At 36.5% G+C, this 14,796-nt stretch overlaps 1 protein-coding gene across 19 annotated transcripts in view; it reads right to left on the bottom strand.

The window, feature by feature from the left end:
- DLG2 (discs large MAGUK scaffold protein 2) overlaps positions 1-14,796 on the bottom strand; it is a 2,166,992-nt gene that overhangs the window by 414,344 nt on the left and 1,737,852 nt on the right. For all 19 annotated transcript variants that reach the window (XM_034934113.3, XM_063608698.1, XM_055093779.2 and 16 more), the window contains one exon: positions 4,027-4,095. In XM_034934113.3, coding sequence (XP_034790004.1) covers positions 4,027-4,095 — 69 coding nt within the window. The remainder of the gene's footprint in view (positions 1-4,026; positions 4,096-14,796) is intronic.

A 14,796-nucleotide genomic window follows, 5' to 3' on the forward strand; every position in this document is an offset into this window, starting at 1 on the left:
AAATGACATGATTTCATTCTTTTTATGGCTGAATAGTATTCCATTGTGTATATAAACCACATTTTATTCATCCAGTCATTTGTTGATAGGCACTCAGGTTGATTAGGCTTTTTAACGGAAAGGTTTGAGGTTAAGCCAGAAAACATGAAACTGTGCCCCAAACTAGCACACTGTGAAGGGCTCGGCTGTGGGGGCCAACTCTCAAACTAGCTCATCTAGGTGCTACAGAAGAGTGATTCAATTTTTTCTGAGAAGAACCTTCTATTTTTTGTATTCAGCAGTGTGCATGCTAATGGGGGGACTCTTCATTCCTATTCTCAGACTCTGCTTTCAATCCCATCTGTTGTCACTACCCTAATGTCTCTGAGTTTTCTGGGTTTGGCTAGGCAGATCTGCTCTTTGCTGAGCTGTAGGCCCCTTCACATAGTGCTACTGCACTGTGGTAGGGCTTCTTGTGGGTGGCATCTCGGGAGACATAACCCGAGGAAATGCCATTCTAATAGAATGCAATGTAAAAGGTACCCCCTGGAGTTGTACAACCCTGCTTCCATAGGTGATCAAAGGCTGAGATTACTTTGTTTTTCACCGATCAATACCCTTCAATCAGCTTTCTGTTGCAAAGAAATATAATGAAACCATTTGGCCTTTGATGCCCCCTTCTATTTCCTTGATCACTAGGAGACTGTCCTTTTAAACAAATATTATTATCCCATTAGCTTCCTTTTAATAGGGTCTCAGGAGGATGAGGAGATTAAGGTGTGGGCTGTGTCTGTCAATTTGAAACTGAAACACAGAACTTATTCTGTTAATAGGGATATTATTCTTCCTCATTTTGTCTGGCATAATTATAGATGATTCAGATATCAATTTAAAAACAGCAGTGACTCTACGGTAGAGGACTCAATTAGATAGTTTTGTTGTCTCAATGGATCAAATTAACTGGAAATCTGAAATATCTCCACTTATTTTATGTCAAGTAAATAGCAACTTGGGTGAAAATTATATAAACATATGGCCTTTTAAACTACATTCATTTAAAAAATATCCTATGTAGTTGCTTTTCACAAAAGCATTAGGAAGGAGAGTTTTCAAATAATGGGATTTGCAATTTCAGTTGATTGCCTACACTCAGCAGTATAACACTTTAATGTGAAACCTGCTAAAGATCCATTGGCCTATGTAAGATGAAAAATAACTTTCCCACTATGTGTTCAGTCACAATGATTATGTGCCACATTATCTCTTCATCTGACAACCAGCTGGGCACGTATAGCACAAATTTTTGTGTTCTGGACTTTGTAGAGGATTACTGAGACTTCGCCTTCTAAATATTTCAGTAATGCTAAGTTATTTCTACCTGAAATATTTCATTTTATATCCAGAAGTGTTTTACATAAACAAATACATATAAACGTATTTAAAAGCAAGTGTTCAAAATAAGTCTTCAAACTAATCTAGCCTATAAAAATAAATTTTGTTTTTTTTCAGAACACTTAGACTAAGTGTATATTTAACTAGTACTTATTGAGGGTCCAATATGTACCTGATACTTTTATTTTAAAAAATTGGTGAGTTTGGGCTGGGCATAGTGGCTCACACCTGTAATCCCAGCACTTTGGGAGGCTGGGGCGGGCGGATCACAAGGTCAGGCGTTTGAGACCAGCCTGGCAAATATGGTGAAACCCCGTCTCTACTAAAAATACAAAAAGTAGCCAGCGTGGTGGTGTGTGTCTGTAGTCCCAGCTATTCGGGAGGCTGAGGCCAGAGAATTGCCTGAACCCAGAAGGTGGAGGTTGCAGTAAGCCGAGATCACACCACTTCACTTCAATCTGGGTGACAGAGCGAGACTCCATCTCAAAAAAATTGGCGAGTTGGATACTATTTTCCCTTTTAGCTGTTGAGGAAACCCATGCTTAGAGAGGTGAAGGTCGCTGATCAACAACAAATGGTAGAGGCCAGGACTCAAACCAAATTCTTTGACTCTAGAGTAAGTTTTCTTCCATTCTTATAGGGAATAGAATATATTGTGTTATTCACTAGATATAAGGCAAATTGCTTTATGCTAGTTGGGACAATAGATCACTATCAAGTTTATACAGTTTGCTATTTTTTTGTAAAAGGAGTCACTCTGGTGTTTTGAAGTTAGGGTAACACCTTTACATTTGTGGCCTCATCAGAGAAGAAGAAATGGTGATTATGTCAACTACAGAGTTCCTTTAACTCAAGTGGAAAACAGTGGAAATTGAAAAATATTCTTAGGGCAAATTGCTAATAAGCTTTTGCTAATAAAAAGAAAGAAAACAAAAGTTTGGAGATAGCCTTAGAAGGAAATGCCATTATTCATCATAGCTGAAGGAAGTCTACTTTGTGCTGATAGCCAAAATGTGAAATGATAGCCACCCTGAGCCCTGCCAAGAGAGGTCTTCAAAAGGAACAATAAAGTGAGATAGAGACAGTGGTAAAATTAGTCCCCACACCCTTACCTCTACTGCAAACAACACCTCAGCTACATAGTATGCACATGGACCTCTAGTACCATCCCAAACAGCAGGTTATTGATTCTATTTAAAGATTTTTAAGGTTAGAGTCATTCTAGTTCTTCATTATTTTTTTCACACTTAGGAAATTCTGCACGATGTCTAACTTAGCCTGAATGTGGTTTATGAATTGTACAACCAGTGCTCTCCACCTCAATAAAGTCTTTTCATAACACATTATAGAGGACAGAGCCACACAGTGGAGTCAAGCTTGATTTCAAGTCCAAGCAATGCTACTTTCTATACAAGTACACTTGGGAAAATTACTTAAACTCTCTGAGAATCAGTGTTCAGAAAAAAAGATACCTATCTTCTAGGACTACTTTAGAAATAAAATCAGGTAAGACAGGTGATGTGGTTTGGCTCTGTGTCCCCACCCAAATCTCATCTTAAACTGTACTCCTACAATTCCCATGTGTTGTGGGAGGGACCTGGTGGGAGATAACTGAATCATGGGGCAGCTTCTCCCATACTGTTTTCATGACAGTGAATAAGTCTCATGAGATCTGATGGTTTTATAAGGGGAAACCTGTTCTGCTTGGCTTTCTTTCTCTTTCTTGCTGCCATGTAAGAAGTGCCTTTTGCCATCTGCCATGATTGTGAGGCCTCCCTAGCTACATGGAAATGCAACTCCATTAAACCTCTTTCTTTTGTTAATTGCTCAGGCTTGGGTATGTCTTTATCAGCAGGGTGAAAATGGACTAATACAACAGGTGATTGGTAGATAAATAGATAGAGCCTGGCACCTAATAAGCACTCAGTAAATGTTAGTTTTTTTTCTTCCCTTGGAGGCATATTTATGAACTTGTGCTGTTGGGCAAATATCCATGTATGCTTCAGTCCTCAGCTCAAGAGTTACATATTTTCAGGAACCAACATGACCTGCTCCCTAGTCCCCTTTGGATGACCATTTACAGTTAGGTATCCCTCCTGGATTCTCCATTAATCCCTTATGCATATCTCCTATAGAGTGTAATGCTTACACTGTATCACAAGTGTGTGTATTTCTATCATTTGTACTAGACAATGAAGCCCTCTGGAGGGCAAGAAGAAATCTTATTTGACTTATTAAATCTAGTACCTAGCACAGTGCTTGGCACATAAGGTGAGTTTCCTAGATATTTGCTGACTGAAAGAAAAAAAGAGAGAGTGGGTGCGTGTGAGAGAGAGAGAGAAAGAAGAGTGGGGAGGGAGGGAAGGAAAGAAAGAAAGATAGAAAGAGAAAGAGAGAAAAAAGGACAGAAGAAAGAGAAAGAAAGAAAGAAAAAAAGAAAGAAAGACAAAGAAAGAAGGGAAGGAAGGAAGGAGGGAGGGAAGGAAGGAAGGAAAGAAGGAAGGAAGGAAGGAAGGGGAGAAGGAAGGACAGAAGGGAGGAAGGAAGGAAGGAAGGGAGGGAGGGAAAGAGAAAGAGAGACAGAGACAGGGGGAGAAAGGAAGACTTTATATTCCAAGGCAGCACAGTTTAAGAGGTTCTGTATTATTATCTTACCCTTCCAGGGAGATGGCCCGTTGGAGAGTCACTGAAGGCTGACGAGTTGCGGTGCTATGTTGGGAATGACTGCAAGAAAAGACAGAAGAAACACACATCATTTATTTATTTTTTATTTTTTATTTTTTTTATTATACTTTAAGTTTTTGGGTACATGTGCACAATGTGCAGGTTAGTTACATATGTATACATGTGCCATGTTGGTGTGCTGCACCCATTAACTCGTCATTTAACATTAGGTATATCTCCTAATGCTATCCCTCCAAGAAACACACATCATTTATTTAAAATGTTTTTGAACATTTTAATCGGTCCTATTGTCAATAACCAGTCTTGAAAGAAATACAGTAGAGATTAAATATTTGGTGATAGGTAGAACCCTCCACCAAAATATAGTACTCTACCAGATAAGAGTTAATTTTTTTATAATTTGATTTTAATATGTATTATTCAAAAGTAAGCTTTTAATGATAGGTAAACATTAAAATGAATAAACATTTGGAAAAGGTAATTTTTTGCCCTTGGAATGAGATAACACAGAGCATAAAAACATACATTTCTTTATGATGCAATGTATTTTTTTAAGCTGCAGAATAATTTTTTCTAACAAAATTTTACACAGAACCTAATCTGTAAATCAGATAAGTTATATTTAATTAGTATAGATGTATTTATTAGTTCAAATTTGCAACACTTAGTTGTAAAATTAGTTAATAATAATTGAGCTATTTGATGAACACAAAACTTGAAAAATGAGACTTCCAGCTGCATATCAATCTTCAAATTTAATGTAGTTCTAGATTTTGATTACCTGTAACAAGAAAAGACTGATTTTGTAGATAAGTAATATAAATAAAATGATAATATCTAACATTTATTGAGATCTGAAACACTTTTCTAAGTGTTTTTAAATTTTTATGTCTCTTATTTCTCATAAATGTATGAGGTATGTCCCATTCAACAGATGAAGAAATTGAGATACAGAGAGGATTAGAAAGTTGCTCAGAGTCACATGGTAACTTCCTGTGCCTGAAATGGCATTGAGACTGATTCTAGAGTCATTTTAAATTCTTATAACAATTTTTCACATTTTTAAGAATTCATCTTGTAATCTTAGAATATTCTTTAGAAAGAGATGGCAAGAGAATCTTTCATCTGAGATACGCACAATAATAAGAATTCAACAGCCAACTTTACTGAATGTGTAATTTTAGTTTATAGTATTAGTTAAATATTTTGGTTGAAATACTATTTACATATACACATAATATATGAACAAGTGTATATATACATATATGTATAAAAGAAACCTGAGTCTAGGATTTCTCAGCACAAACATGGCAAATGCTGACATTGCCACAGAGAATCAAGCTACAGGCTGCAGAGTCTTTCATTCAGAACCTTGGTCACCACAGGTGGGAAGAGGTGTTTTCCTGTGACACATAGATAATATTTGTCTAAGGTTGAGGGTACAGAATTTTGAGACCATAGCTGAAACCTACAGAATCATATTCAAGTTAAAGACTGTGCCTCTTCAAGTTAAAGACTGTGTTTCCTGGTATCTCTCACAGTGCCAAGATATTCATTGATCATGTTTTCAATTGACTAGTTGAAAAGCATCGTAGTATTCAGGACTTGGACTATGTAGCCAGACTGCCTGGCTCAACCACATATACCAATGTAACCTTGTATAAATTACTTAAATCGCTCTGTATGTCAGCTTCTCATCTTATAAGACTGGGATAGTAACAGCACTTTCCTCACAGGGTTATTATAAGAATTAAATGAATACAGTATTTAGAACAATGGCTCTCACATGGTAAAGCTATATAAGCATTTGTTAAATAAATAAACCATTATGATTTAGCAGAGCGTGTACTTTGAGATGTTTAGTACCAAATAAGAATAATTACTGTATTTAGACCACTTCAGTTAGTCATACAGTCAGTGCCACAAGGTGTATATTTCTGTGTATAACTTTAGTGATAAATATCAAATTAAAATATATTTTCTATTACAAAAATATCATAAATTTACAAACATATAAAATAAAACATTTTCTATTAAAAATATTACAAAATTACTGGAAATAAAAATGAGAAATTAAAAATATTCACCTATAGTCCTATTACCTTCTTTCACATTTTACCGAGTTATCTAATGTAGTTCTTATAGGCGTCCTCTAAGGTAGATATAAGTATTCCCATACAAAAGAAAACAAAACATATAGAATTTAAAATGATTTTCAGAAATCAACAGCTTGCAAATGTGGAGCCAGAGTTCAAACTAAAGCCTACCTTACCGCCAAGTGGGTGTACTTTCCATTCTATCTTACTGACTCTCTACATGTCCAGATGTATTTCGCATAGTTGTATATATAGAGAGAAACATATGTAACTTCATATCCTCTGCTTTTCCTAACATTTAAGCATTTCTAAAATGGTCTCTATAATTATTATTTTGGTGTTACATAACGTTACTTCCTATGAAGATATAATTAATTAACCACCGTTGATAGTTGGATATTTGGGGGATGTTTATGGCTTTAATATTATAAACAGTGCTGCAATGAACATGTTGATATCAATTACTTCTTTCTTATTCTACAATTTTCTTCAGATGCGTTTCCCAAAATGGAAACGCTTATTAGTTTCTTGATTTATGTTATTAATTACTTTTCAAAAGCTTTGTACCATTTTATTGCCTCTAAAAATGTGTATCTGTACTAGTTTCCCCACAGTCTTAAAAGCACTGACATTATACCTTTTAAAACACCCTAACAATTTAATAGATGAAGAATGATACTTCAGATTTGTAATGAGCATTTCTTTGTTTATTAGTGAGAATGACCATTTTTTTCCGTATACTTATTGGCTAATTGTATATCTTTTGTGCAAAATGTCTAATCCTTTCCTTTACCATTTATTTTCCACTGATCTAGAAAGTACCAACAGTTCTTAGGCAGCTCAATTATGGTCACTAACCAAGATTAATAAGTAACTGTAATTTCTGATAGCTTTCTCACCATTAGCTCAGCCCACAAAATTAAAACAAAAAAAATTCAGTAACCTCACTTCACTTATCATTACCTTATAACTAATTATTTTGTTATTCTACTCTATTCCAATAATATCCTCTTTAAAGTTTTAGTGACAAAGCAAATGCAAATGGTACGCTGAGGTGCACAGAGAATTTGACTCCTTTTATATTACACATTCAAGGTTAGCCAGTTTCTCCTAGCATGTAAATTTGGAACAAACAGAGCCTTTTCCAAAATGTAATTATCCTTTTACTCTCTTCTAAGACAAATACAGTGAACTAAGATAAATACAGTCAAGACCTGTGGACACAAATGAATTTTTGTTATTCCCAAATATAATAGTAATGTGCAAGCCATACTTGCAGGAGGGATGCTTGTAGTGGATGTTTGGAGCTACCTGATGGTGACTACAACTGGTATTTTAAAGAACACCAAACATTTTCCCCTTCGGACCAAGTAGGTTCTATCCTTTCCACATTGTTGGCTACATAAACAATGTGGTGTAGAGTTACCATCGCTAAGAAATTACAGGTAACCTTTTCCTGTCTCTTTCACCTCCTCAGGAAGAGAGGCCAGTCAGATGGAATTCTGAGAACTGTTGTAGAAAGAACCAAGGGAGGAAATCACAGCTAAAACATGCTGCTCTGTTCTGCCATCTCATTTACCTACATATCCATAATAGCACCCAGGGCTATGAATCACTAAGATTTATTCACATGCCTATTTCTCCTACAAAGTCACGTGTGCTTTCAGAGCAAAGTATTGGGTTTCTTCATGTATACATTCACAGCTTAGGGTTGGCACACAAAAGACCCTTCATCAATGTCTTTTTGAATGATGAATACCATGGATTGAATTCCATCTATCTGTAAGGCCCCCATGACTTCTTGCTTTTAAATTCTGCAATAGCATCAAGAACTAGGTTTCATCCCCATTTTCAAGGGAAAAAAGTGCTTGCTCCTCTGAGACAAACCATATCGTTTTATAAAAAGTTGAAATCAAACTCTGTGACTGGTCTATATAGAGCACCTGAAACACACTGTTAGAAAATACTGAACTCCCACTGAGTAACACTGACAAGTTCTTTTTTTCTTTGGTATAAATACCACCCATTATTTTTACCACATATGCTCAACTTCCATGTCAGTGACTTTTGAAGATCATTTTTATGAAGATCACTTAATAAAGGAACTTCTCTGTCCCACCCACACCACCTCATTAGTCATTCATGAAGATTTAAGTGACAATGAATAGTGGGTGGGTAGAATGAGCATGAGGGAGGCTCAGCATCATGCTACAACATGGATGCTGGAGAAGAAGTCCCCTGTCGCCTGGTAGAAAACCTGTGGCACCAATTCCCTAGTTAGGTAGCTTGGCTGAGGTACTAAATCAGGCAACTGTGGAGATAAATATTACTAAGCCTTTTTAAGATCCAAAGAGAGGTATAAGCCCTATTGCTTGTCCAAATGATGCTGTCATTAAATAAAATTGAGGAAGTGCACAATAGAGTTTCCTTTCCAAGAACTCTCTGATTTTTCCAAGTAAAAGACTCCAAACTGTTGCCTAAAAAATGAAATTTGAATGGTGCTGAAAGATGCATTCCCATTGCTGTGCATAATTAAGAAATTTTTGAGCATCTGAATTGAAATTGTTCTATTACACATGGAACACAAAGGTCCTAGCTGGTGATAACAAATGGCTTTTAAATTTTCCCCTTCTCTGAGGCAATGAGAGGCAGGATAAGTGGTTTTTCCAATATGTTGTAATATTAAAACTATGTTATTTTAATGGACAGCACAAAAAGTTTTTTGTGTACTTTATTAATTAACTGATAACAATAAAGTTACTTAATGTGACTTGTAAAGTCACATTCATCATTAACATATCTCCTTATGGATATTCAATATTGCCTATTTTTTCACTTCTAATGAACTTGCATTTATCCTTGTCATATTTAACTCTTCATCTCTCTCTTGCATATTTGTATCCATCATTTATTTAATCTATCTTAATATTTCTTTCTTCTCTTTTTCTGTCTACTTTCCTTCTCTCTTAATGTAGCGCATGCATTAAATTGTCACTATTCTTAAAAAGAAGAGTATGTCTTGGATATCCAATCAGTACCTCAAATTTACCATAATTAAAACATCATCACCTTCCCACATGAAACTGGATAGTCCTCCAGTTGTTTCATTGACACTTAACATGAAGTGTCTTGTATAATTACTTATATGTTGTAGTTATACCCAATAAATGTTAATTGGGCACTTATTATACACCAGGGATTGTGTTAGGTGCTTGGGATGACTCACTCCTCAATATTGTAGTACTCAATAAATATCTGGTAATAAAGAGAATGGTGAAAGCAAATAAATCATTTGGCCCATGTCCAAAAAACATGGATAGCATTTTTCAATAAATCCCCAGGCATATTTAATTGGCAAACTATCTAAGCTATGTTTGGAAGAATATATAAGTATTTTAAAGGATGGTGAAGGAAAATAAGACATTTTGAGAATCATGAAGAGCATGACAAGATCATGAAGGGTCAAAAATATGTGGTGTGATCTGGAAACTTGAGTGTCTTGGCTTGGCCAGAGCAGAGTGGCCAGGGGTAAGGTCAGGAAGCTGACTGTGGATGGGCAGTGAGGGACAATGAATACCCTGCCAAGGTCTGGTCTTACACCTGTTGGCGATGGTGGGCTCTCCAAGGTTATTAAGTGGGGGGAATAAAGGGGTCAAGATGGAGATAACAGTGATTCAGAAAAGTAAACCTGAAACTATTCTGAATAATGAAAGGAAGTGGAGGAAATCTATAGTCAGGGAGACTAATAGTAAACCATCAGGGTGAAGAAAATTAATAAATGCCTAAACTTGAATAATGCAGTAAAAATTAAGAAAAGAGAATGTATTTAATACATTTAGAGGTAGAATATTCAGGAATTAATAAGAAGGAGCTAAGGAGAAGACTCTTTGATTCCAGTGATCTGGCTGGGTAGGCATTTCTCCTCCTGAAAGTTAAATTATCCTACATATATAAAGGGCCCTGTTTTTCCCAGGGTATAGGAAGAGTTGTGCTCTCTTCTGTGACTTTTAAGCAAGCCTTCAAAAATAGACAGACTCTGGTGTTAGGATTCGGGGAGGTGAGGAAGAATGAATGGAGAATTCCACCATTGACTGAAAGGACCACGGCTCTATTAACAGAAGTGCATGTGTGAAAAGGAAAGTGCAAGTGTGGATAGAAAAATATAACTGAATTTGATTTTGTACAAGATTAGCTTGATGAACCTGTTACACATGTGGGAAATATGATCTATAGTGGACATCTATAATTATTAAAAAGCTCTTCCTTCTCTTGGCGTGATACCCATCTGTCCACAGTAGCCACTGGATGACTGAGATATTCCTTGCATCTTCAACCCTTACAAATAAACATTCCTAACACTTTTGATTCTTTCTTTATGAGATAGTTTCAAGGTTCTTAGTTATCTTTGCTTGTATGTGCTTACATTTTTCTTCTGATATCTATTAAGTTGGTGCAAAAGTAATAGTGGTTTTTTCCATTTCTTTAAAAAATGATAAAGACCGTGATTACTTTTACACCAATCTAATATTTAAACTGCAGAACGTAGAAATGAACTCATAGTTCCAGATGTGTTCAGATCAGGGAAGAGTGCCATGAGATGCTGACTTTTCTCCATTTGGATCCCATACTCCTGTCATAGCAGCCCAAGATAACATGGACTTTTACAATTTGCTGAATTTTATTGCTAAGCTTAGAGTCCACTGAACCTCTCATATATTTGTGACCTCAAATGATTACAAATCAAATCTATCATGTACTTACACATTGGATTTTGGGACCCAATATAGTTATCACATGTTAAATTTAATGGTACTGATTTTGACCTAGTTTTTAAGTTTGTTAAGCTAGCATTCAGTCATCAATTTAATTCAATAAGTATTTATTGAGCATTTAAGATGTGTTGGCCATTATAGAATTTCACTCTTTCATCTAGCTTTATATCATCAAATTTTACATTTTTATTTAAGTCATTGATTATAATAAGGCATAAGGACTGTGCATTGTGGCAAATCATCACAGATCTCCCTCCAGTGTAATAGTTAGTCCACAAGTTGCGCTGTTGAGATCTCTTAAGCAGCATCCTTTTAATAGACTAATCAATCTTCTCCACTCTGTCAGTGACAGGCAGACCAACGTCCACAGCAAGCAGAATGTTTATGTCCCATAAATTTCCATTCCTTTCAGGTGATTTGCACACTAACAAAGAATCAATTGTAATTGTTCTTAAATCTGTTTATTCTTATTGCATTTGTTTTTATAATTACATAATTAAATGTTGCAAAAATGAAATATGTGTATAAAAAAGCCTTGTCTCTATCAAGAGTAAGTTTTCTGATCTTGAAAATCTAAAAAAAAGTATGTATTGTTAAAAATATTGCTGTCAAATTAGGTCTGAGGGAGATAAGATCAAAAAATATTATAAAATAAAGAATTTTTCACTTAGTTCACTTTTAATTCTTACCTAAATTTAAAGAAATCCAGCATGGAAAGTATGGATGATGGATTAAGGTATAATTTATGTAAGAAAAATGAAATAGAACTTCAGAAAAAAAATGGGTCCCAGGTTTCTGGCCTTACAAGTCAATTCGGTATGCCAAATATTTTAAAGCAATTAAAGAACAATTTAGACATTGGAAATAACACCATCAAAACTGTGGCCAGACGTTGAAAATTCCAGAAAAAATCTTGACCCTCACATATAAAAAAAAGATGAAGGAACACAATATGTTAACTGTTCTCAAATTAAAAGTTTGGATGACTTATAGAAATGCAAAGTGTAAGACTGTACTAATGATAATTTGTTTAAAGTTAAAATTGTGGACAATTAAGAAATCAAGCATGCTGGGACAAACAGATGGATATAAGTATGAAGAAAAACATTAAATCAAATTTAGAGCCCCCAATTTTTCATTCCATAGCCAAAGATACTCAAAATGTGCTTTTTCTTTATATTAAATGGCTTCACTCAACAGTCAGCAATGACATGGTGACTCAAAAAATAAACTGGATATGCTTTATTGGGAGAAATACCATTTTTTTCTTTTAAATACCAATAAAACACTCATTTTATTATGCCACTATACAATTATATTTTTAAAACTTAAAGTGAAGTAATTAAGACATGCAGGCAGTTTTTAAAATAAATGAACTGTTTAAATCCAAACTTTAGACTAACAAGTCAATAACTGGTTCTGGATGTGCAGGGTAGGAAAAGTTCTCTTATATGAATGTCTAATAGGATTATCAACCAGGTATTAGTTCTTTCCTTATCTTTAAAGAATAGCATGGGAGAATTTGGAGTCTTCTTATAAAGGAGACTTAGGTTAAGTTGCACAGCCAGAATGTGGTTAAGGTGAGATCGAAGACAGATGCAGTTCTCAGCCCTTGGTTTTCTCCATCCTGTGCCACTGCGACCCATATTCTTCTCTGTGACAACAGTTAAATGATGAACATGGCAGCCCAAACACGGGCCAATCAAGCATGTTTGTCCCAGCATGCTTGATTTCTTAATTGTCCACAATTTTAACTTTAAACAAATTATCATTAGTACAGTCTTACACTTTGCATTTCTATAAGTCATCCAAACTTTTAATTTGAGAACAGTTAACATATTGTGTTCCTTCATCTTTTTTTTATATGTGAGGGTCAAGATTTTTTCTGGAATTTTCAACATCTGGCCACAGTTTTGATGGTGTTATTTCCAATGTCTAAATTGTTCTTTAATTGCTTTAAAATATTTGGCATACCGAGTTGACTTGTAAGGCCAGAAACCTGGGACCCATTTTTTTTCTGAAGTTCTATTTCATTTTTCTTATATAAATTATACCTTAATCCATCATCCATACTTTCCATGCTGGATTTCTTTAAATTTAGGTAAGAATTAAAAGTGAACTAAGTGAAAAATCTAAAAATCCCACTCATCACTCTTAGGTAGTTGAGAGACTCTGAGAGTACACTTCAAATGCTGAACTAATCTCCATGAAAAACTCTTTGTTTAAAGCAAAAATGAGAAATCTCAGCATTTTGCCCAGTGGACTGACTCAAATGGATTATGACTGGCCTCAAAGCCTGAAACACCAGGAGCAAAATATAGTGTTTTAACACAACAGGCATATTCCTGCCTTTACTCATTTTGTTTTGGGTGGCTAGCTATACATCATTCTTCTAGGCTTTTGTAGTATACAAGCTGCATCTCAGAAAGCAATAAGGCACTTAGTAATGTATGAACATGTATACAAAAAAAAAAAAAAAAACCCTTTCCCCACAGACCATTCTTCACAAAGAAAATGAAAAACTAAATTTATTATAGCTTAAATCAAGTATTAGATAGTTCCATAAATGTAGCTACTTCAAAAAGGAAAGCAAATTTTAGTTAGAAATTTTATAGAGCTGGTGGAGCCAAGATGGCCAAATTCCGAACAGCTCCGGTCTACAGCTCCCAGCGTGAGTGACGCAGAAGATGGGTGATTTCTGCATTTCCAACTGAGGTACCGGGTTCATCTCACTAGGGAGTGCCAGACAGTGGGTGCAGGACAGTGGGTGCAGCGCACCGTGTTCGAGTCGAAGCAGGGCGAGGCATTGCCTCACTTGGGAAGTGCAAGGGGTCAGGGAGTTCCCTTTCCTAGTCAAAGAAAGGGGTGACAGATGGCACCTGGAAAATCGGGTCACTCCCACCCTAATACTGCGCTTTTCCGATGGGCTTAAAAAATGGCACACCACGAGATTATATCCCGCATCTGGCTCAGAGGGTCCTACGCCCACGGAGTCTCGCTGATTGCTAGCACAGCAGTCTGAGATCAAACCGTAAGGTGGCAGCGAGGCTGGGGGGAGGGGCGCCCGCCATTGCCCAGGCTTGCTTGGTAAACAAAGCAGCCGGGGAACTGGAACTGGGTGGAGCCCACCACAGCTCAAGGAGGCCTGCCTGCCTCTGTAGGATCCACCTCTGGGGGCAGGGCACAGACAAACAAAAAGACAGCAGTAGCCTCTGCAGACTTAAATGTCCCTGTTGGACAGCTTTGAAGAGAGCAGTGCTTCTTCCAGGATGCAGCTGGATATCTGAGGATGGGCAGACTGCCTCCTCAAATGGGCCCCTGACCCCTGACCCCCAAGCAGCCTAACTGGGAGGCACCCCTCAGTAGGGGTAGACTGACACCTCACACAGCCAGATACTCCTCTGAGACAAAACTTCCAGAGGGACAATCAGACATCAGCATTCGCAGTTCACAAAAATCCGCTGTTCTGCAGCCACCGCTGCTGGTACCCAGGCAAACAGGGTCTGGAGTGGACCTCTAGCAAACTCCAACAGACCTGCAGCTTAGGGTCCTGTCTGTTAGAAGGAAAACTAACAAACAGAAAGGACATCCACACCAAAAACCCATCTGTACATCACCATCATCAAAGACCAAAAGTAGATAAAACCACAAAGATGGGGAAAAAACAGAGCAGAAAAACTGGAAACTCCAAAAAGCAGAGTGCCTCTCCTCCTCCAAAGAAACGCAGTTCCTCACCAGCAACGGAACAAAGCTGGACAGAGAATGACTTTGATGAGTTGAGAGAAGAAGGCTTCAGACGATCAAACCACTCCGAGCTACATGAGGAAATTCAAACCAAAGACAAAGAAGTTAAAAACTTTGAAAAAAACTTA

This window comes from Pan paniscus, chromosome 9 (genome assembly GCF_029289425.2).
Source record: "Pan paniscus chromosome 9, NHGRI_mPanPan1-v2.0_pri, whole genome shotgun sequence".
In the NCBI taxonomy this organism is placed as follows: Eukaryota; Metazoa; Chordata; class Mammalia; order Primates; family Hominidae; genus Pan; species Pan paniscus.